Consider the following 23,399-nt stretch of genomic DNA (forward strand, 5'->3'; position numbering starts at 1 on the left):
TTTAAAAAATAGGGCCATATTCAGATTGAGCTGAAGATAAGTCGATTTAAGCAGCGAGATTGTGTTCCGTAAAATAGGGGAAAGAAAAAATTATGTTTTAGCAGTCAGAGATAAAACTTCTTTGGAGTTGAAAGGGAAAAGAGAAGCACGTTCAATATCTAGCCATAATGGAGAAAAGGACGAGAATGAATCCTGAGTCCAAAAAGCTGCTTGATGTAAAGAAAAAGCTCTATGATAACCCAAAAAAGGATAAAAATTGACCCCTTCTCCTAGTTTCAGTTTTTGTAAGGTAAGTAGTGCTACTTGTTTAGGAATGTGTTCTGTGAACATATAAAGAAGATATAACAGTAGGGGGGAAATCAGTATTTTAATATAGCCTAAATGGCCCTACTACTAAAGAAATAAAGAGTTTCCAGAGGAGAGAATCTCATCAATTTTAAAAGTAAGTTCTGTAAAATTGATCTTAACCGTATCTGAAACAGAATTTGTGAACCATATCCCCAAATATTTGATTTTTGCTTAAGTGGACCATTTTCTTAGATAACTTAATACACTAAAAGTGTATTAAGTTATCTAAGAAAATTTCTGTTTTATCCTTATTAATTTTATGTCCAGAGACAGTAGAACATAGCAAAATTGTGTGTAAAAGAGAAGGTAGCAATTCTTCAGGAGAAAAGATAAATAGGAAAATGTCGTCTGCATAAGCAGACAGTTTTAAGTGTTGATCCCGATAAGGAAAGCCAGAAATAAAAGGATTAGGACGAATCCGACAAAGAAAGGGCTCTAGAGCTAAAACGAATAACAAAGGGGAGAGATGGCAACCTTGTCTAACCCCCACCTATTGAGAGAAAAATATGAGGAACTCATACTGTTAACCATTACAGATGCTCAAGGAGCATAGAAGAAAAGGGAGATAAGAGCTATAATCTTAGGCCCAAATCCATGACATTTTAAAGAGTGAAACAAAAAATCCCAGTTAGCTCTATCAAATGCCTTCTCTGCATCAATTTGTATAGCTGCAAGAGAAGACTTAAAGGAAGAAGCTTTACTGAGGACATTTAGAAACAATTTCGCATTATCAGAAATAAGCCTTCCCTTAATAAACCCTGAGTGCTCTTTTCCTATAAGATGGGGGAGAAAGGATTCCAAACGGAGGACTAAAAGCTTAACAAACATTTTATAATCAACATTTAATAAAGATGTAGGCCTGCAATTTTTACATTCACGAGGATCTTTAACTCCTTTATGAATAAGACAGATTTTAGCTTCTTGAAACGTGCCAGAAGTAGAGGAAGATGCAATAAAATGGTTAAATAAACTATACAAATAGGGAAGAAGAATACTAGAAAAATTGAGATAAAACTCAACAGTAAAACAATCTGGATGTGGTGTTGTTCCGACCGTAGGCGCTTTAAAGGCTGTAGCAATTTCTTCGGAAGAGGGGTCAATCTCTAAAGAGTCAAAATCTAAATTTGGCTGAGCAGGATGAGTAGTGTGGTGTAGATAGTCCACAATTGCGGAGGAGGAAACTGATTCAGGTGAATAGAGAGATTTATAAAACTTAACAAATTCTTCTAAAATTACCCTTACCTGTCGAATCCGAGATAGAATCAATAATATGCTGTTCCTTTCTTCCCTTAAGATAGTTTGATAAAAGCTTACCCGCTTTATTTCTTCCTCCATAATAATGTGCACGTTTTCGGAGAAGTACAGAGGAGGCTTCATTAGTAGAAATAGAATTAAACTGCAAGTTGGCTTTCAGTGGATCGGTATGGTAAGAGGACAATTTAGAAGAGAAGTACTTCTTTTCTAAGGATTTAATCAATGTAATAAGTCTAGTATGTTCTTTTACCATCTTCTTTTTTTGTTTAGAAAAATAATTTAAAATTAAATCATGTGCTGAGGCTCTGAAAGTATCCCAGAGTAGGAAAGTAGAGATTTCTGTATTATTATTATTATTATTATTATTATTATTATTATTAATATTATTATTATTATTATTATTATTATTATTATTATTAAAGGAAAAGAAATCAGAAGGAAAGGTAGTAAATGAACTAGAAAACTGGACATCGTGCAAGAGATAATTGTTAAATTTCCAACAATGCAAAGGAGGACTAGGGGGTACCAAATCCAAATCCATGTCAGTAATAACTGACAGTAATACAGTAATAACCATAGCATAATTAGAAAGTATAATTGGAGAAATATGTGACTGTATGATAAGATGCGCAAGTGATTTAGAGAGAAATATATGGTCCAGTCGTGAAAGTGAACCATGAGATGCAGAATATTCCCGGGCAGCTGGATTAGACAGTCTCCAAGAGTCCACAAAGGCTCCCTAATGAATAGTAGAGTAAAATTGTTTATGCATGTTATGGGCTGAAAAGTGAACTGAGGATTGCCTGTATAAAAACGGGTCCCCACCTAAAATAGTCTCCACCTAAAATAAAGTAAGAGTCATGAAATTGTGTACATTTTTGTGCAATAATTGGACAGAAATTAACATCAGGTTGCGTTGGGGCATAAACATTCATAATAGTGAGGGGGATGTTGTCTATGATAAGATTTACTATAATTCATCTACCTATGTCATCTATTTGTTGAGAAACCATATTAACCTTAAGAGATTTTTTAACCAGTATCACAACCCCTTTCTTTTTATTCATTTATGGGAAAGAAACACATAACCAACCCAAGCTTGCTTAAATTGCAAAGCTTCAGCATGCATAAGGTGAGTTTCCTGAAGAAGAACCAAATCAGGATTAGATTTACCTAGATGGGATAGCATTCTCTGTCGCTTAATCTGATTAAGAGATCCTTTAATATTCCATGTGATTACTCTGAATTATACAAAATCAAGAAACTAGTATTGGAAAACAATGAGGCATATATAAAAAGTTCAGCAAATAATACGAAGCAGAGAAAATACAGTGTAGGAATACAATCAGAGTGAAAATTAAAAAAACAACAAGGATAAGCAGAATGGAAGAGGAAAGGGAGAAAAATAAGTAAGAAGAGAGTACATTACAAGTCCATACAGGATGACTGAAAAAGAAAAAACATACCTGTAGGGGAACAAAAAAGGAACTGGGGTGGTGATGACACAAGAGGAGGGAGTCTACGCCAAATCCGGAAACACACACGGATGAAGACTGACGCACTGTGCAGACAAATAGCAAGGATCTGTGAAGAAGGGAAGCAGAGAAAACAACAAGAGATAATACCAAATATGATAGCATGACGACAAGAACCAAGAAACCAGACATCGTAATAAAATGAACTATAACAACAATAACAACAAAACAAACTACCATGAGGTAGAACAAGTAAAGGTACATCCATTGCATTTTACATCATCCAGCACACAATGGCCATCAGACACAAAGACCGAATAGTCAAAATGGTGTTAAAAAGAAAATCAACGCGAGGAAGGACCACCCGTATCCATAGTTCCGGACAACCTATGAGATTGTATAAATCTATTAAGGTCTGCTGGATCTTTGAAAGTGGAAGTCTTGTTTTTATAGGTGACTTTGAAGATACTGGGATCAAAGAGACCATAACGTGCACCCATTGCTTTTATAGCAGGCCTATGATCTAGAAACTCCTTCCCCCTCGCAGCAGTGGTTTTGGAGACATCCTGAGACAAAAATATCCTCTGACCCATCCAGGATACCTGTTGTTTAGATCTGACTGCAGCAAGAACCCGCATAAGATCCTTAAATTGCAAACAATGTATATTAACTCCTCTAGGTTTTGCAGGCGACAAGGAAAAGGTGAGCTGAGGACCCAGCCGATCAGCCCTTTGAATATTAAGCGAAGTAGACAATGGCATATCCAGCAATTTTTGAAGGAAGGATGCAAAGAAGGAAACAGGATCATTGCCCTCAAGAGCCTCTGGAAGACCATAAATGTGCAAGTTATTCCTCCTATTTCTGTTTTCCAAATCTTCTGCTTGTTTTTTGAGTTGGCCTCCTCTTTCTCCAAAAGCTGGAGTTTCGCTGTTCTTCATGCAAGTCCACCACCTATTGTTCCACCATAGAGATACGATATCCATTAGTGTCCCTTTGTCATCCAGGTGTTGGATGCGCTTATTTGTTTCCTCCACGATGGGTCTCAGTGCCTTAATCTCCTCCAACAGTAACTCCAGAGAGATTGAAGGCGGAGATTTCTCAGGTGGAGGAAGGTCTTTCTTCAGTCTTTTGGAAGAGGAAAGAGATTGAGATTTATTCAGAGTGGACTCCTGAGATGAATTACATGATGTTGAAGAAGTAGCCATCTCTTCTGATGAAGTTGGTGTCTCCAAGTGTGAATTATCCATACTGGAGGAACTTTCTGAAGAAGCAGACAGTTGTATGTTAGGTACAAATACAAATTGTGTTTTTTTAACCTGCAAAACACACAAGATGATGGACAGAATGTTGCACATTGGCAAAACATTCACCCCCAGTCACAGATCTGGGTTTAATCCATTGTTATTTTGCTCACCATGCCACCCCAGTTCAGACATGGCCATATGCAAATCAATCTTGACCCTGTCCCTCATGGGAACAGTCAAGCCGGAACTGCCAAGCCATGTCTTCCCTGGACCAGAATCAAGCATCCTAGGACCGGTTTCTGGCTATAAGCCGTCATCAGCCAGGATAGCTTGACTCCAGTGGCGTAGTGAGCACGGGACCCACGTCTGGGCATACCCTTCCCACATAGGGCGAACAGCAAAACACACAAGATGATGGACGATATGTTGCACATTGGCAAAATATTCACCCCCAGTCACAGATCTGGGTATAATCCATTGTTATTTTAATCACCACGCCACCCCAGTTCAGACATGGCCATATGCAAATCAGTCTTGACCCTGTGCCTCATGGGAACAGTCCAGCCCGAACTGCCACGCCATGTCTTCCCTGGACCGGAATCAACTATCCTAGGACCGGTTTCTGGCTATCAGCCATCATCAGCCAGGATAGCTTGACTCCAGTGGCGTAGTGAGCATGGGACCCACGTCTGGTCATACCCTTCCCACATAGGGCGAACAGCAAAACACACAAGATGATGGATGGGTTGTTGCACATTTGCAAAACATTCACCCCCAGTCACAGATCTGGGTTTAATCCATCGTTATTTTGCTCACCACGCCACCCCATTTCAGACATGGCCATATGCAAATCAGTCTTGACCCTGTGCCTCATGGGAACAGTCCAGCCCAAACTGCCTAACCATGTCTTCCCTGGACCGGCATCAAGCATTGACGAAACACGTGTCGACTGGTTGTTGTTTTTTGTCTTGAAGTCACCCTTCCAGAACAGGAAGGCCTTAATACATCCAAAAGAAACTATCCGCATGAGTCTACCTTGTCTCATTACTTATGATTTTGCTCTCCTTACTTTTTTTAAACCTTCATGATTGACTCATCATAACGTGTGCACAGGACTTGTGTTATATAATTCTTTGATTGTTTTGAATATCGTTTTCATGCAACATCCATAAAAAAGACTTTTTAGATCAGAACAGGACCGCACATATGTCGAGTTCTATCATCAGTATTGCAATATCAATTTCAGAATTAATTTCCATATTTCTTCAGAACTGCCACACTCTCTGTATTTTTTCTTTAATAAGCTCGTTTTCCTTTGTGCTTTTCATGATTCTAGGTCATCTTTTAACTTTAGATGACTCTATCTCTTGCAGGCGGTTAATGGAGAAGCGGTCGAATGACAGCCGGGACTGTGGTCATCACCGGTGGAATTTTAGCGACTGTTATTCTGCTCTGCATCATAGCAGTACTCTGCTACTGTAGGCTTCAGGTAAGATAACTTTTGTATAGCAGGGTACATGTGTGGAAGAATATAGAACATCCATTTATCAAAGACCGTGGATGGTGCAACCCTTGAATATGTAGTAAATATATCATAAAAGAATATTTATGTTCAAATTGGAGGGATGTGTGGGTTCAACCAGGAAGCTAAACCAGGAATTAGTCTACAGCATTGAAATGCTAAGAGCTGCTTTGAAGACAATGGAGTAACTCAGGGCCAATAATGGTTGGTATAGGCCTTTCTTCTGCTCCAACAGTCCACTGTTTGACTTTCTGTTTCTCCTGGCTTAGTTTAAACATTCTCCCCTGCACCTCGGGGATATAAATAGTATAGCCCACGGTAGCAGCAATTTAGTTATATTAATTAAATTGGTAATACCTTATGCCAGCATTTTATTATTAAATATATTCATTTTTGAGAGATACAAAGGCATGAATTTACCCAACTGCAGCATTTACAAATATCCCATTTTGTGGCCATCTTCTGTGTGATAAAGATTTTAGTTTAAATATGAAAATGTAAAACCTGTCTCTTCCTGACTCACTGAAGAATGACATGTCATTGCTCTGAATCAGAGAGTTTTTATCTTCTGTGTCATCTTATAGTCTCCGAAAATGTTCCCCGAATTTGGGGGCATATTATCAAGGTGGTTTATCTCCAATTTTTTGGCTTTATTAGCCAAGAAAGCGAAGATAAAATTATCTCCCTATTACCTAGCTGTCGCTAACACCAGTTAGCGACAGCTAGTAGGAGATAGCGACCATCTTGGGCCCCACTTTGCATGTCAGAGAAATTTATCACTAATGACATGCAAAGTGGGCGTGCCAAGATGTTAGCGAATGGAAACAGTCGCTAACATCGCTATCTCCTATTACCAACTTTTGGAGATATTTGCGCTATAAGCGCGAATATCTCCAAAAGCTAACACCTGCCCTGAGCAGTTCTTAGCCATGTTATCCAATGGGAGGTGGATAACGTGGCTAAGACCATTAGCTCGGTAATGCATGAATATCGCTGACTTTTCAGTGATATTCATGCATTGCGGCCGATTTTTATCGCATTTGCGATAAACCTTGGTAATACCAAGGTTTATCTGCGATAAAAATCGCCGCAGGTCGGCGATAAATTTTTGTCTCTAACCAAGCAATAGCGATAATTATCGCTATTGCTAGGTAATATGCCCCTTGATTCTGTCCTTTCTTTCTACCCGATAAGGATGCTTTCCACCAGGAGTCCACTTTGGGAGCAAGCAAGCTTCTAAATTTAATTATAATAATTATAACTGAATGTAAAAAATTGAACCAGAGGTGTACAATACATAAATAAAGACTATTTAACAACGTTGACTAACAAAAGAGTATATTTAATATTAGTTCCAAGGAATGAAACCGGTGAGTTCCTGGTGTGGTAGCCCTTGTTACAAAATATATTGTAGAAAGCGAAATAAACAAAGTGATACTGAGGATTTCCCTCCTTTACACAATAGTTTATCATCAACCACAATAAAGATAAGATTATTTTATTAGGGGGGAATCATTAATGTTTACTTGTATTTGAGGTAATTACATAGAGACCCATTATAAAACTAAGCTTTGGCAAAGCAATAGGTTCCTCTTTAGCTATAAGCATTGCCAATGGTTTTCAATGATTTTGTAGTTGTGTGCATCAGACATCTGTGTGCCTTCTTTTTCGTTTTATTTACTGATCTTGGATTAGTAGATCAGCAACAAAGTAAAGCAAAAGTGTTTTTTTTAAAAGCAGAAGGGGGCTGGTGGGAGAGAAGCAGCATGGAGGATGCAGGCAGGGGATGTAACACAGACAGAAGCAACATTGAGGGCATGGGTGGGGGAAAGCAACACGGAGGGAGTAGGTGGGAGGAAGCAACACGGTTGGAAGCACATGTAAGGCAGGGAAGTGGAGTGTGGGTGGGAGAGAAGCACAGGGTTGAGAGAGAGCAATGTTTAGCTTGGGGGAGAAGTGCATGTGCAATAAAGTAGCAATAAAGTAGCATGGGAGAGGAGAGAAGCATGAGGATGAGTGCAAAACAGTGGGGAAGAGGAGATGCACACTGGCAAGAAATAGCAATACATGTTTTATGATAACTATTGAAAATCCTTCTACCATCAATGGTTTATGATTGACCCTAGAGGATCCTGTTAAGAATGCAAGTTCCCACAGCAGAAGTGGCCACAAAAGGAGAACAGAGACAGTCTGCAAGGGGAAGAGAATCTCCAGTGCACACAGGAGTTAGGTGCCAACAGGGAACAGATAATGATTCTTAGGGTTGATTCTCAGCCAATAATGTTAAAAAAGAATAAAAGAAAATTGCAGGACATTTTTAAGGAAGGAACAGGTCAATTTAATTTTGATGGGATAGCTGCAGGAAAGAAGTAAAGAGCTGAGGTGCTCCCTAGGTGATGTTGACCAGTCGGGTACACATTTAGGGGATAGGGAGGCAGTCTGGAAGAGGGTGGAGAAAGCTGTGAGAGACTGGACAGTTAGAAGTGAAGACATAAATAAATACTCAGGAAAAAGACTGTTGTATTATTAGACGTCATGGCATTTGTTTTGAGAGCTCTACTAGATCAACTCCTTGCCTTAACAGTCCTAAGGGCTAAGAAATAATCAGTTTCTATGTCCATACCAGCACAACCTAAAAGTTGCACACTGCCAACATGAGGGCATTGAATGATGGTGGGTTATTGCTCTTCATGCAAGACAAACTCAATATGGGACTTAAGAAAGGGCTCTGACTAATGCTCAAGAGAATTCACCACTAGGAGAAGGATAGGATTGGGGGCCATTAATTCATTAACTGCAAAAAATATGTGATCAAACTCCGGTCAGGAGAGATTAGAACGTTGTTCTGACGCCTACTTTGTGTTGCAGCTGCAGAGATAGTAAAGGTGGCTCCTGAAAATTATTTTTCTTCAATAAACATTGGTACATTGCAATGAATTTAATTGAGTTTAATATAAATTCAAATTAAGTCTGGCAGATTCCCCCATTATAGACCTAGCCAAGTAACTGATTATACTGATTTATCACTCTTTCCAATATAAGCATCAATATAAGCATCAAGTGTTTTGAATGTCTTTAACCCAAATTTCAAAATAGTGATATTCTAAATAATCAGATTAGAAAATGCTTTAAAGGTCAAAGATGTGACAGTGATTAATGTATACCGACCCACAGGAAAATAAGTAAAGTCTAAGAACATTAGTCTAGATATGTAGGATGTTTAAGACATCCTAATAATGGCCTTTAGTTAAGTGAAGGCTTTTATATTAATTTGTTAAAGTCAGGTAAAGATGATGAGAAATGTGACATGATATATATACAATCTTGCAAATTCTTTAACCTTATGAACTATAACAGTGTTTTGATAAGCTAGAGGAAAGCTATGTAACTTTCTTTCTTTTGCTTGGCCTGAGAAAAATTAATGGTAGCATACAGTATCCCTAGTTTTCCCCACTCAATATTCAAATAGATATGCTTGGGAGCTGTTCTTGGCTACATCTTCTTAGGTATTTTTTGCTTGTGTTATACTGAGGTAAGAATAACAGATGTTTTTAGACATGGTGTGTGGTCATTGGTTAGTCCTTGAAAAGGTGACAGCAGTGCAGTGGTCTATTCAGTTGATATCATGGATGGAGGAGAGGTGAAAAGTGCATGTAAATATCAGTATTAGAGGATCTTGGGAAGGTACATCTGCGAGGGAGGACTACAACAAACCCTTTGGTTTATTTATTAACTGACTTAATCGTTACATTACTTTTCACTGCTCCTGCTTAAATGTGAGAAGGAGATCTGTTGTTGGTCAATGTAAATAGTATCTGTTGGACTCGGCCTTATCTGCAGGGTCACCCCTAATGTTTTGCCTTTACCATCCACTTTTTGCTTAAATTCGTTTGTGTGGTCCTTAGGACTTTGTTCACTTTACCACAGCTAAACAGTGCTAAAGTGCTTGTGCACTCTATCCTAAACATGGCAGAATTGGCTTACACCAATTGGCACATTTATTTTACTTGTGAGTCCCTAGTGAAGTGGTACTACATTTACCCAGGGCTTGTAAATTAAATGCTGCTTGTGGACCTGCAGCACTGGTTGTGCCACCCATTTAAGTAGCGTTTTAAACAAACTTTAAGCCTGCTATTGAAACCTGTTTCAAACTGCCATTTTGGCCTGACAAAATAAGCCTTTTGCTAAGCCCAAATCTTCCTTTGTAACACATATAAGTCACCCCTAGAGTAGGCCCTGAACAGCCCAGAGTGCATGGACATTTAAGTTTTACTTGTACTAGTAGTGGAAACCTTTTTAATTTGTTTTTTACGATAGCAAGACCCACCTCTCATGGAGTGACTTTGGGTTTCCATATTACATTTAATAAGTGATAACTGTCAATTGGGAGCAAGAAGACAGATTGTGTTTGGTGTCTATAGCATTGTAATCTAATTACTTATTAATTGGTAAAGTATAATTTTAAGTCACAATTCTGAAAATGCCACTTTTCAAAGGTTTGCATTTTCGTTTTCTAACTATTTGGTGCCTGCACCATGTCCCGGGAACTCTTGACTGAGTGTAGCTGGCAACTGGTCTTTGCATATTGCACCTCGACACGGAGGCCATGTGTTGGTAGGGTGGACAACCATGGCTTAACAAGAGGGAGGAGCTTTTATCTGCCACACTTGAACATCACAAAAGCTTTGCCTGAAACACACTCACAAGGGGTTTGTCACTAGTCCTTTGTATCCCTAGACAAGCTGGGGCCAAGGCAAGGAGGAGGAAGATGCCTGACACCTCGGGGTGAAACCCTCTGGAACCCTTTGCTTCAAAAGGGCACCAGGCATAAAGAACAGACCTGCAAATCCAACTCTTCAGTATTCATTTGGGCATGTGAAATACTGAGAAGGACAGCTGTGCTGCTTTGCTGCAAGAAGGACTCCTACTCCGCTGCCCTGCTATGCTGTCCGCTTGCCTGGGTGAGAAGGATTATACCTGGATCTTGAACCCAAGACCACTAGAGTGACTCTAAGGAGTAGTTGGCTGGCCTCCTGAACAGAGAGCCTCAGGGACAGAACAGGCTCTAAAAACCTTGTACTCAACACCAGAACTCTGCCAGCTGTGAATCCTGCCCTCCCAACTGAGGTAGTATGGTGTGCAAAATAACGATAGACTGGTATGAGGCCCCCAGTAATTGCCAGTGGCTGAGATTAATTCAAGCATTCCATCCATCACTTTTTCTATACTCTAGTATGTCACGGTATTTCCAGGAGAGCGTTCCGTGCACACTGTGTCACTGGAACCAAGCTGCACCTGGCTGAAGAGCCCATAACAAGGGTGAAATTGTTCCTGGATTGCTGGTGTTCCAGTTTAGGGAACAACTGGCTTTGCAGTTCGGGCTGGACTGTTCCCATTGGAGCAGGGTCAAAACTGATTTGCATTTAGCTGGGTGCTAAACGGGGCATCCTTGGCGTGGTTTCCCCGGGCTTTTTGCTTCTGCCTCCTGAATTTTTGACTGTATGCTGGACTTCGTGTTTGCTGGTTTTTGAACTCTGGACACTTTATTACTGCTGATCTGTGCTAAAGCGCAAGTGCCCCCTGTGTAAATTAGGATGGTGATTGGTTATCCATGTCTGGCATATTTGATTTACAGGTAAACCCCTTGTAAAGTGCACTTTGCGTGCACAGGGCCTGTAATTCAAATGCTACTAGGGGGCCTGCAGCACTCATTGTGCAGCCTGTATGAGTAGCCCTGCAAACCTGTCTCATGCCTGCGACTGCAGAGTCTGTGAGTGCAGTTTCAAACTGCAATGTCGACCTGGCAAGTGCACCCACTTGCCAGGCCTAAACCTTCCCTTTTATTACATGTAAAGCACCCCTAAGGTAGGCCCAAGGTAGCCCCATGAGTAGGGTGCAGTGTATGTGAAAGGTAGGACTTGTACTTGTGTGTTTTACCAGCCCTAATAGTGAAATACTGTTAATTTCGTTTTTCACTATTGCAAGGACTATCTCTTGCATAGGTTATCATTGGAGCTGGCATCAATTGGGAAGATTTGGAGTTTGGGTTCCTTGAACTCTGGATTTCAAACACATCATTCTGTGAAGGTAGTTTTTTTATCAGTGTGTTTGAAAATGTTTTTTAGGAAATTGGGCATTTGTTTGCTTTACCATCCCGTGTCTCTGCCTGCCTGTAGAATCCACATCTGGTTTAGACTGACAGGTGCTGTTTGTGCATTCACTGAAGACAGTCACACAAAGGGAGAGGAGGTCTGCCCTGCATATCCTGAAGGCTCATCACCAGGCTGATGGGCCTTCCTGGGCAAGAGTGGTGGGAGGAGTTGTCACCCACACCTGAATAGGGCTGTGTTTGTCCTCACACAAAGCTGTCTCCACCCACCTGCAGTGTGTCTGGAGCCAGGTCAGGGCTAGAAGGATCCATGCACTAAAGACTATACTTTTAAGTATGCCCACTTGAAAGGCAGAAAGGGGTATAAATATTTGACCTATAATCCCACATTTTCAGAACACATCTGGATCAAAAAGATTCTGCCCAGAAGAAGAGCTGGAGAATCTGTAAGAGGGAACCTGCCACTATGCTTGTTGCTGTGTTGTTCTTGCCTGCTGCCTGCTGCATTTGTCTTGGGCAGTCGAAGGACTGGGCTTTATTTTCTTATCCTGATTGTTGAGGCTCTCCAAGGGTTTGTGTGTGCTTGCCTCCTGTTGGAATTCTCAGGCCTATGAAAGACTTTATCTGCAGCTCCCTTGAAATCCTAGACTGGGAATTATCACCTGCGAAGTGATGCAGTTCTGAGCCGTTGGAGGTGGGTTTCCTGTTTCAAGTACTGAAACTCCATGCATCGCCCTTCAGCAACTGTTTTTCCTGCCACAGCAATGGCCTGTAGTTGAAAAACCAATGCATCTCCACAGTGCGGCCGAAGAATCGATGAAGTGCCTGTCGTGCGACCGAGAAACACACAATTGATGGATGGAATGCAGAACAAATCAAAACATTAACCCCCACTCAAGAGATATGGGTTAAATCAATAATTCTTTTGCTCACCATGTCATTACAGTTGAGACCTGGCAATATGCAAATCAGTCTTGACCCTGTGCCTCATGGGAACAGTCCAGCCCGAACTGCCAAGCCAAGCCCTCCCTGGACCGGAAACAAGCATCCTAGGACTGGTTTCGAGGTTTCACCCATCATCAGCCAGGATAGCTTGAATCTAGTGGCACAGTGAGCCCGGGGCCCACATCTGGGCTTACCTGCCGCACTTAGGGTGAGAAAGCAAAAGGTACACAATTGATGGACAGAATGCAGAACAAATCAAAACATTCACACCCATTCAAAAGATCTGGGTTAAATCCATCATTCTTTTCCTCACCAGGCCACCCCAGTTTAGACCTGGCAATATGAAAATTAGTCCTGACCCTGTGCCTGATGGGAACAGTCCAGCCCGAACGGCCAAGCCAGGTCCTCCCTGGACAGGAAACAATTATCCTAGGACCAGTTTTGAGGTTTCACACCTCATCAGCCAGGATAGCTTGAATCTGGTGGCACAGTGAGCCCAGGATCCACGTCTGGGCGTACCCGGCGCACTTGGGGCGAGAAAGAAAAAGACACAAAACTGATGGACAGAATGCACAACAAATCAAAAATTCACCCCCAGTCAAGAGATCTGGGTTAAATCCATCATTCTTTTGCGCACCATGCCACCCCAGTTTAGACCTGGCAATATGCAAATCAGTCTGTCTTGACCCTGTGCATCATGGGAACAGTCCAGCCCGAACTCTCAGCCAGGTCCTCCCTGGACCGGAAGCAAGCATCTGAGGACCATTTTTGAGGTTTCACCCCTCATTGGCCAGAATACCTTGAATCCAGTGGCACAGTGAGCCCGGGTCCCACGTCTGGGCATACCCGGCGCACTTAGGGCGAGAAAGCAAAAGACACACAATTGATGGATGGAATGCAGATTAAATCAAAACATTCACACCCAGTCAAGAGATCTGGGTTAAATCCATAATTCCTTTGCTCACCATGCCACCCCAGTTTAGACCAGGCAATATGCAAATCAGTCTTGACCCGGTGCCTCATGGGAACAGTCTAGCCGGAACTGACAAGCCAGGTCCTCTCTGGACCGGAAACAAGCATCCTAGGACCGGTTTCAAGGTTTCACCCCTCATCAGCCAAGATAGCTTGAATCCAGTGGCACGGTGAGCCGCCTGGGACCCATGTCTGGCCATACCCAGTGCACTTAGGGAGATAAAGCAAAAGGTACACAATTGATGGACTGAATGCAGAACAAATCAAAACATTCACACCTATTCAAAAGATCTCGGTTAAATCCATCATTCTTTTGCTCACCAGGCCACCCCAGTTTAGACCTGGCAATATGCAAATCAGTTCTGACCCTGTGCCTGATGGGAACAGTCCAGCCCGAACTGCCAAGCCAGGTCCTCCCTGGACAGGAAACAATTATCCTAGTACCAGTTTTGAGGTTTCACTCCTCATCAGCCAGGATAGCTTGAATCTGGTGGCACAGTGAGCCCAGGATCTACGTCTGGGCGTACCCGGCGCACTTGGGGCGAGAAAGGAAAAGACACAAAACTGATGGACAAAATGCACAACAAATAAAAACATTCACCCCCAGTCAAGAGATCTGGGTTAAATCCATCATTCTTTTGCTCACCATGCCACCCCAGTTTAGACCTGGCAATATGCAAATCAGTCTGTCTTGACCCTGTGCCTCATGGGAACAGCCCAGCCCGAACTCTCAAGCCAGGTCCTCCCTGGACCAGAAACAAGCATCCAAGGACCATTTTCGAGGTGTCACCCCTCATTGGCCAGAATACCTTGAATCCATAGGCACAGGGAGCCTGGGTCCCACGTCTGGGCATACCCGGCACACTTAGGGCGAGAAAGCAAAAGACACACAATTGATGGATGGAATGCAGAATAAATCAAAACATTCACACCCCGTCAAGAGATCTGGGTTAATTTCATAATTCCTTTGTTCACCATGCCACTCCAGTTTAGACCTGGCAATATGCAAATCAGTCTTGACACTGTGCCTCATGGGAACAGTCTAGCCCGAACTGACAAGCCAGGTCCTCCCTGAACTGGAAACAAGCATCCTAGGACCGGTTTCAAGGTTTCACCCCTCATCAGCCAAGATAGCTTGAATCCAGTGGCACAGTGAGCCTGGGACCCATGTCTGGCCATACCCAGTGCACTTAGGGCGAGAAAGCAAAAGATACACAATTGATGGACGTAATGCAGAACAAATCAAAAGAGATCGCTGCAGCCTGAGTCCTGATCACCATGTCTCCGATGTCTGAGAGCCCCACTCTGACGCAGACCCAGCTGAAGGAATCAATGCATCACCTGTTTCACCGCAGTTGCATCAACTCTATGTGCCTGGATTTTCCACGCATCATACCTGTGCACCAAGTCTCCAGCGATGTCACCCTGCAGTAAGAAGCTGATGCTGCATGTCCAAAATTCGAGGCATCACTTCCCCTTAAACCATAGAATCAACGCAATAATTTTCCTGCCGTGCAGCAGACCTGATGCCTTCATTCCCCTGGGACTCAAGAATTGACGCATCACTTGTGCTCTCTAATGCTTCTCCTCTCTGCGGCTGTTTTTCGTCTTGGATTGACCATATCAATGGTACTTTATTCTAAAATCAACATATCAATAAAGGTCTATGGACTAAGGTTGCTTAAACCTTTATTAGAGGGATATTGCTGTTCATGTATGTTAGATTTGTTGTCATTTTGGTCTTGTTTGATTTAAATAAAGATTGGTTATTTTTCTAAACTGGTGTGGGGTCAATTTGTAGTGTTTTCACAGTGTTATTGTGTGTTTTATGTGCAAATTCTTTACACATTGCCTCTGAGATAAGCCTGATTGCTCAAGCCGTTCTACCAAGGGGGTGAGCAAGAGTTATCTTGGGAGCGTAACTCCCTTACCATGACTAAAATAAGGGTCACTACTTGGACAGGGTTGTTGAGAGAAATTCAAGCATTCCAGCCATCACTTTTTGTATACTTTAGTTTGTCACCCTAAGTGGGACTGGTATGCCCAGACAGGGGCCCCTGTACACACTGTATCACTGGAACCCAGCTATACCTTGTTGATGAGCCCATAACAAGGGTGAAACCAGTCCTGGGTTGCTTGTGTTCCAGTTCAGGAAGGACCTGGCTTGGAAGTTCAGGCTGGACTGTTCCCATTGTAGCAGAGGAAAGAGTAATTTGCATATTCTGGATCCAAACTGAGATGGCATGGTGTGCAATATAAGGATGGACTGAGAGGAGGCCCAAGTAATTACATGTGGTTGATTAATTCAGACATTCTATCCATCACTTTTTGTATACTTTAGTACATTGCTCTAAGTCCTGGTAAATGACAAAGTGATATTTTTCAATAGGGCTTTACATTTACTAGATGATTTTTACCTTAACACTTTAACAATTCATAACTCTGGTTTCCTTTATCTAATTTTCATCATCCTGATTTTTTTTTAATATTGCATTTCTATTTACTAAATTGGTTTTGGAATACTATTGTTTTGTTTTCTTGGCTTTCAAAGTGTTGGAACTTAACACACATTTCTCTGGAGATTGCCTGCTGCTTGTGCCATAGCTAGCAGGAGTTGATCAGAGATGCTCCAAATACTGTGGGCCTCATTTGCAAACTTTTGCCGTAGGGCAGTGCCGCAAGCCTTCCTGCTGTGCTACCCTGTGGCAAAAGAAAAGGGGAGGAATGCACCTTAACTGTCAGATATGGAGCATTTTTTTCACTTACCCTGTGCTGGCACTCAATTGGTTGCCTAGCGCCAACACAGGCACCCAAGCACCATTGTGCAAGGGTGTCTGCATTGTAGGGATGATTGTTTTTTGCAGAAAGGGGCAACTTCCTTCATAACAAATGATCAGTGGAGGGGATTTCCTCTTTCTACGTGTGATGCATAATGCGGCACATGTAGAAAGAGGAAAAAGAGGAAAAATAATGTCATTTCTCTTCATTGTGCCTCCAAAACACCTCCCCTGGGGAGGCGTAGGCTTTTGATGCATTCCCAGGTTTACAACTTGTTGTAAATCTAGGAATGTGTCAAATGCCACGGTTGTTATTTTGGAACACCCAATGTAACGCCCATGGCACGTCTCCCAATCTTAGTGTGAGGCAAAGCCACAACTTGCACTATGTTGCCTCACTCCATATCTACAAGGCCCTGAAAAGCAATACAGGGTGGTTTGCATGGCCTTGTAGGTATGGCTGATCCCACCGCCTCACCTGAATGTCACTGAAACATTCCGGCACCGCACAGGGCTTGTAAATGAGCCCCTATGCTTGCTAAGTTGGTCAGGTCACTCCCTCCAAGATATTTATATTCTAAATCTATTTTTAATATTTGTAGACATGGCTCCCCAAACATGGTTTCCCGACGCTAATGCAGAAATCAAATCAGCCACTCTCAGCACTAATGCCAGAATTAGAACAGCCAAGTCTTCAGTTATTTATGGAATACCGTCCCCATAGAACAGAGGAAGAGATGGAGGGAATCCCATCATTTTGGCGGAACGTATCCAAAGGAAAGAACTTCTTGTCTGGCACAATGAATCCTTGGAACTTGAGCTAGTTTAGACTAGTTGAGCACAGGGTTCTTGAGGAACAGTAGGGGGGGCACCAACTCCCTACAGTTGCGAGATCCCACCTCTCCGGGTGCTCTATCGGCAAAGCAAGGTACTTTGAAATTTATGTGGCGTGCTTAACTACAGGCAACCAGTGAAGCTTCCTGAGTAGAGACCGAAGAGTATTTAGGGATGTGGCCCAAAAGAAGTGTGGCAGCATTTTGGGTCATTTGGTGCCTTTTAACTGCAGCTTTGGAAGTTTCTAGGTGCAGGATATTTCTGTAGTCCACACAAGCTATGATCAAAGACTGGACAATGGCCTTTGGAGTTCATGTAGGCATTAGCCAAGGAATTTCACTGAGACTCCTCAGTATTCTCCAAACAGCAGCTGGTCACAGTCTTAGTCTGGTGGAGAAATCTCAGTTACGAATCGAGCCACATTCTCAAATTCTTCACTATGTGTTACACCTCTGTTAAAGGTCCTAGTGCTTCTAGCCACCAGGGTCTACATTAGTCCATGGGCAAACCTCTAAACGTCTTCCTAGCTATATATCACTTAGTTCACTTTTGAGTTACCCCTTCAGGGTGATGAGTGCACTCATGCAAATACTGACTGATTGATTGACTGACAACAAATTTGTGAATACTATTTGTTAAAACAAATATAAAAGAAAGATAAAAGGTAAAACTGGCACTGGAGGCAGACGTACAGACTTGGGACAGAAAAAAATACATGGGGCCCGATTCACAGAACTAATTTAAGAGACAAAATCCTAAACTTACTACTTTTGTTATTCACAGAAGTTAGGATTTTGTCTTAAGACTGACTTAAGACAGACTTGAGACATACTTAAGACAGACTTAAGTTAGGATTTTGTCTTACGTATGTCTTAAATCTGTTTTAAGTCAAACTTAAGACAAAATCCTAACTTCTGTGAATACCAAAAGTAGTAAGTTTAGGATTTTGTCTTAAATTGGTTCTGTGAATCGGCCTCATAGAAATTAGTACTTCAACAAGCTCTGCTTAAAAATGAAAGCTCTCTACAGGCGACTATTGAAAGCAAAAAGAGGGAACATGTGTTTTATAATGTTACAGGTATAAATAACAGAGGGTCTACTTCGATGGGTGGACAGGAAAAGGCAAATCTAAAGCATATTGTATATATTTGTGAAGTTTTATAGAACCTCGAAGGCAAGTGTTGAAAAACTGTTTAATCAAAGGGAATTTTAGAACTGCTCGAATATTTTAGAATATTATTTTAATTGTGTGCCTAATGATCCAACTTCACATACCGTCAAATATAGCTATATAATCAATGCTTTGCTTCAACAGACCCTGTTGTAGACGTCGTGTAAGTTATGGTTAAACAATTTTTGAGAAGTTTTTAATTAGCTAACAGGGGATCCTTGACTAATTTGTTTATTTTTTTGAGAGGAAAGCGCCGGAACCCATCACCAGATTAATTATAATAAATGTCAACGGCTGTATGCATGCATGGTTCCTATGTGAATTTATTTGTATACCAGGCAATGTCTTTAATTGCCTTCTGCAATACTACATTGTAATGCCACAAATGACACGACAACTTAAAAAAAGAACATTAATCATCTAACGTAGCACATTTTGCTTTTTAAACCAATCGAATCTTAATATATTTCTTAAAACATATTCGAATTAAGTGTTTCTTTTATGATTCTGTATTTTACCTACATTTAGAATATAAATGCAGCCCATCCCCCTCTTCCAAAGAATGCATCGAATTTGCTGTTTGCTCTTTCTTCCCCGATCACTATGGCTATTATAGTTTCTCCCTTTGTAGTTTGCTGTTTTTCTATTACCGGATTTTACGGTTCATGCTTTCATTTTACTGCAGACATCCGCCTTTTGCAAATGCAATGACATTTTCTCTGCCAAAAACCCCCATTACTGATGCACCAACACACTATGCTAGATTACAAGGATGGGGATCTGGTGCAGGGAGAAAAGCTGGAAAAAGTTGTATGATGGTATTTTGGCAGGCTTGGGTGTAAAGTGTGTGTATGGTAGAGCTCCCACAAAGACCTAGTTAGGAAGAACGTCCAAAGGCAAACCAAAGACTCCTTATGAGTACCTTTGGTCGCTATTTAAGGTTATGGGTCAAGTTAAGACTCACTCGATGGGAGTAACTAGGGGCCGGGTTGCAAAGATGAACAAATTAATTAAGCAATACAAAAGAATAGTTGATCGGTTCAAGCCAAGTTCATAAAAAGGAAAATATTATTATCTAATCATCACAGACAAATTGAAGACACATATTGGTTAAGCCAATATGCCTGGTGTTGGCTGCTGAACTTTTGGCTTTGCTAATGCTTATTTTCTTGATATATATATATATTTTTTTTAAAGCATGGGTTTTATGTAAACTCTAAAATCTAATATATATTTATCTTTATGTAAAATCGCTCATTCTACCACTAGTATCTTGAACTGAAGGACCTTACTTATTGTGCCAATGTGTGCATTGTCAGGGCCGGACTGGCCATAGCGGGCACCCGGCAATCCCCCGGTGCGCCGCAAGGGTGGGGGCCGGTTTTGAGCCCCTGGGGGCCGATTTGGTTACAGGTCCAATCGGCCCTGCAACAAACTCAGCCGAAAACCGGCCCTAGCAAAGCGCTCGGCGGCACCTCCAACCCCCCCGCCGCCTCCCCCCCCCTTGGGGGGGGAGGCGGGGGTAAGGGGGCCGGCCGAGCACTTTGCCAGGGCCGGTTTTGGTTCCCAGTCCGGCCCTGTGCATTGTGCAAGCGCAGAGTGCCGTCACTCACAGTCAGAGTAGGCAGTCAATAACCCTGCCCCTCATGCTGTGTTCAGAAGCAAAATGTGAATGATACTACAGCAGACTAATGGATGAAGAGGGCGGACAGAAAGCTCATGTGACTATGTATAAACAGCAGTGCTTAATTTGTAAAAAAAAAAGGAAAATGAGTGCCAGGGCCCTCCTCAGGTGGCCACTTCTGCTGGCACCGCCCGGTTCCGCTGTCAGCCCTGCCAATTACAGCATCTAACCATCAACTCCTACAAGTGTGACAATTCTGACTGCTCCAGGCTCCCGAAGCTATGAGAATAGCTTTGGCAGCACATATTAGTCATTTATAATGTATATTAAATTAATAAAGAACTGTTGGTGTGCTGCTTTCTAAATTAGGCAAACATAGCTACCATGTGGCAGCCTGTCATAAGTGCTATTGTTGACAATTAAGTGGCGAGCACCCGAAACCACCGGCTCAAATTAAGTACTGGATAGTATATATATTTTTATTAAAAACAAAAGGTCGTGGTTAACATCATACCTAAAAAATGGCAAAGGGAAACTTTAGGAAAAAGGTGGAGCAGCTGTATAAACAAGAGACTTAGTTAATGTTTCTATGAAACTTTTCAATGAGACTGTGGCCCCCAGTGATATGATTGTAGAGTGCACACATACGTATTACATGAGATCAACAACGGTTAGACTTAAGCTTGGTTTACAGTATAGTGGGCAGTCAGCCAGTTGGCCAGGTTAGCGGAAGTTATGACCTCCACTCCGCTAGTGGAGAACCGGCTGTCGTATTTAAAGATTCCTGATACAAAGTCATGTCACCGATCACAACACACAGGAAATAAAAAGTTAAGAAATCTAAAAATTACAACCGTGCAGGGGTAACAGGCTTATTAGAGCATTGATGTTGTTCTCCATATGTTTAATAGCTGCCACTATCAGTAACCGAGCTTTTAGCCCATACATCATATCGTCAGCAGATTCTGGGCAACTTGTGTGAGTTTGGACTTAGTCTCCTGGGCTGCACCATAGGGTCCACAGTGGTTAGGTTTATTGGCACTGGGCTCTCAAAGGTGTATGCTTCTCAGATTGTAACAGGGAGTCACTCATCTGGCTTCCTCTCTCTGGCACATGTGAGCCACTTTTCCATGAGAGAAGCACTGCAGGCCCAGTCCTCTCTTTGCTAGTCCACAGGTTCAACAGGTGCAGTTCAGACTTTGGCGTAGCCTTTCTTTGGTGGGCCCAGGGAGCAGCAGGGTAATCCTTCTTCAGTCTTCTCTCCAGTGCAGATGTCATCTCAGGTCTGAGTGCCAGGGGGAAACTTTTATGCCTTCTATGAGCCTTGGAGTGGTGACGGTTCACTAGCCAATTGGCATACCAGGTCCCCTCCTATCTGATGACTACTTCCTGTAATGTGTGGCATCTAGCTATCCCATAGAGCAATACTCTGTCCACTCACAACATGGCAAGATGCTTCAGTCCTCTTGAAAACACTGTGAGACAACAACTTTTCATTCTCTGCCCGATATGACAGCCTCGCTGCCTAAACAAATGAGTCCCCCATTCCTAGTGTGACTGCAATTTGCCCTTCGAAGGCGGCTTCCGCTTTGAAATTTGCCTTTTGGGCCCACACCTGACAGCAGCAGGCCACTCCTCTTTCTTAAGCAAGTGATTTGCTCCTCTTCCTGAGAGTCATTCTCACCTCTACCCGGGTGAACAGACCCTGGAGGACAGCAGCTATGTTCAATCAAAATTGGCTACTTGAAAACTTGGCCATCAAAGTGGCAGCTTTCTAAACTTGCCCTTTGTAAAATAGTTATGTTAAATTCGACTTGAACAACAAGTCAGCATTAATGCATTGATTCCTTTGGCACAATGAAGAAACCTATTTAGTAGTCCCATTTAGAAGTTAGCAATACTGAATTGTCAGCATGTAACTTCATACTCACCAATGCAGCTACTAGATTTACTTAAGAAAAAACAACAATGCATGGTTTTTACGGTCAGAACATGTAAAGCTCTAACAACACAGGTCTGTCTTTTAAATATAATGCACTCTGCCTTTAGAGCTCTTTAGGGCAGCCATAGGGGTAACTTATGAATATTAAAAAGGAAGATTCAGGCTTTAGCATTGGTTTAAATCGAGAGGTCGAGGTAGCAGTTTAAAAAACCCTTTGCCAGTCTGAAATGCAACCTGGGAATCAGGCTTTGCTTTGTCACACTTGGGGAGTTCAATAAGTATTTCAGTCCATGAGGGACACTTAACTTACAGGCCCTGGTTTCCCTTGGTTCCCTACACTAGGGAATTATAAGTATGCATGTTGGGGGTGAACCAATTAAACATACACATTTTAAAGATAGATGAGGGCACTAAGGCCTAGTTAGCAGGTCCCAGTGCACTTTCAGAGTAAAAATAAACAGCAGCACCAGTCTAACGGTTTTGGGGTGTTCATGCACATTTACAAACAAAATAAGCACTGGCAAAGTCAAACCACTGGTAGTCAACATTAGATCTTTTAGTTTTACCAATGCCTTTTTTCCAGTTAGGGATATCTAATTGTTTATTTTACTCATCCTTTCATTCAAGTAAATGTTCGCACAAAAAGATCTGAGATTATCACTTCTATTTCTCTTATATTGCGGTATTATCAGCAAGAGCACAACTGAATTAGTCAGAATGACAGCTCATTAACTGATGCTTTCTTTGAACAGATGCGCTCCTTACTACATGTTTGTCCTTCCTTCCTTTCTTTAGTATTACTGCTGCAAGAAGGAGGAGTCCGAAGAGGATGAAGAAGAGCCTGACTTCGCGGTCCATTCTCGCTTCCCTCCAGTCCACAGCAACCGGAACATAGCCCTGGCCAATGGGCCGTCGCTCTACTCCTCGCCATACACCCAGAAGCACTCGCACGCGCACTGTCGGACTGTCTGTCCCACCTGTCCGCACTATGACACACCGTTCTTCCTGCAGCAGCCGGAGGAGGTGCGCAATGGCGGGGACCGTGTCAGCTACAAAACCATCAGCCAGGAGGAGATTGAAATGCCTATGAACCTGGCGAGCCTGCAGCCTCTGAACCCTAACCGGCTCTCGGCCATGCGCGAGGCCTTCTCGCGCAGCCGCAGTATCAGCACCGATGTCTGA

General features: G+C 42.2%; 1 protein-coding gene across 1 annotated transcript; it reads left to right on the plus strand.

The window, feature by feature from the left end:
* The first annotated feature begins 5,689 nt into the window (after positions 1-5,689).
* Positions 5,690-23,399, plus strand: FAM163B (family with sequence similarity 163 member B). The gene is made up of 2 exons (XM_086919988.1): positions 5,690-5,810; positions 23,013-23,399. Exons 1-2 carry the CDS (start codon positions 5,718-5,720, stop codon positions 23,397-23,399), a joined length of 480 nt encoding a protein of 159 aa, XP_086776114.1. The 5' UTR covers positions 5,690-5,717.

The sequence above is a fragment of the Lissotriton vulgaris genome, chromosome 5, assembly GCF_964263255.1.
Source record: "Lissotriton vulgaris chromosome 5, aLisVul1.2, whole genome shotgun sequence".
NCBI lineage: Eukaryota > Metazoa > Chordata > Amphibia > Caudata > Salamandridae > Lissotriton > Lissotriton vulgaris.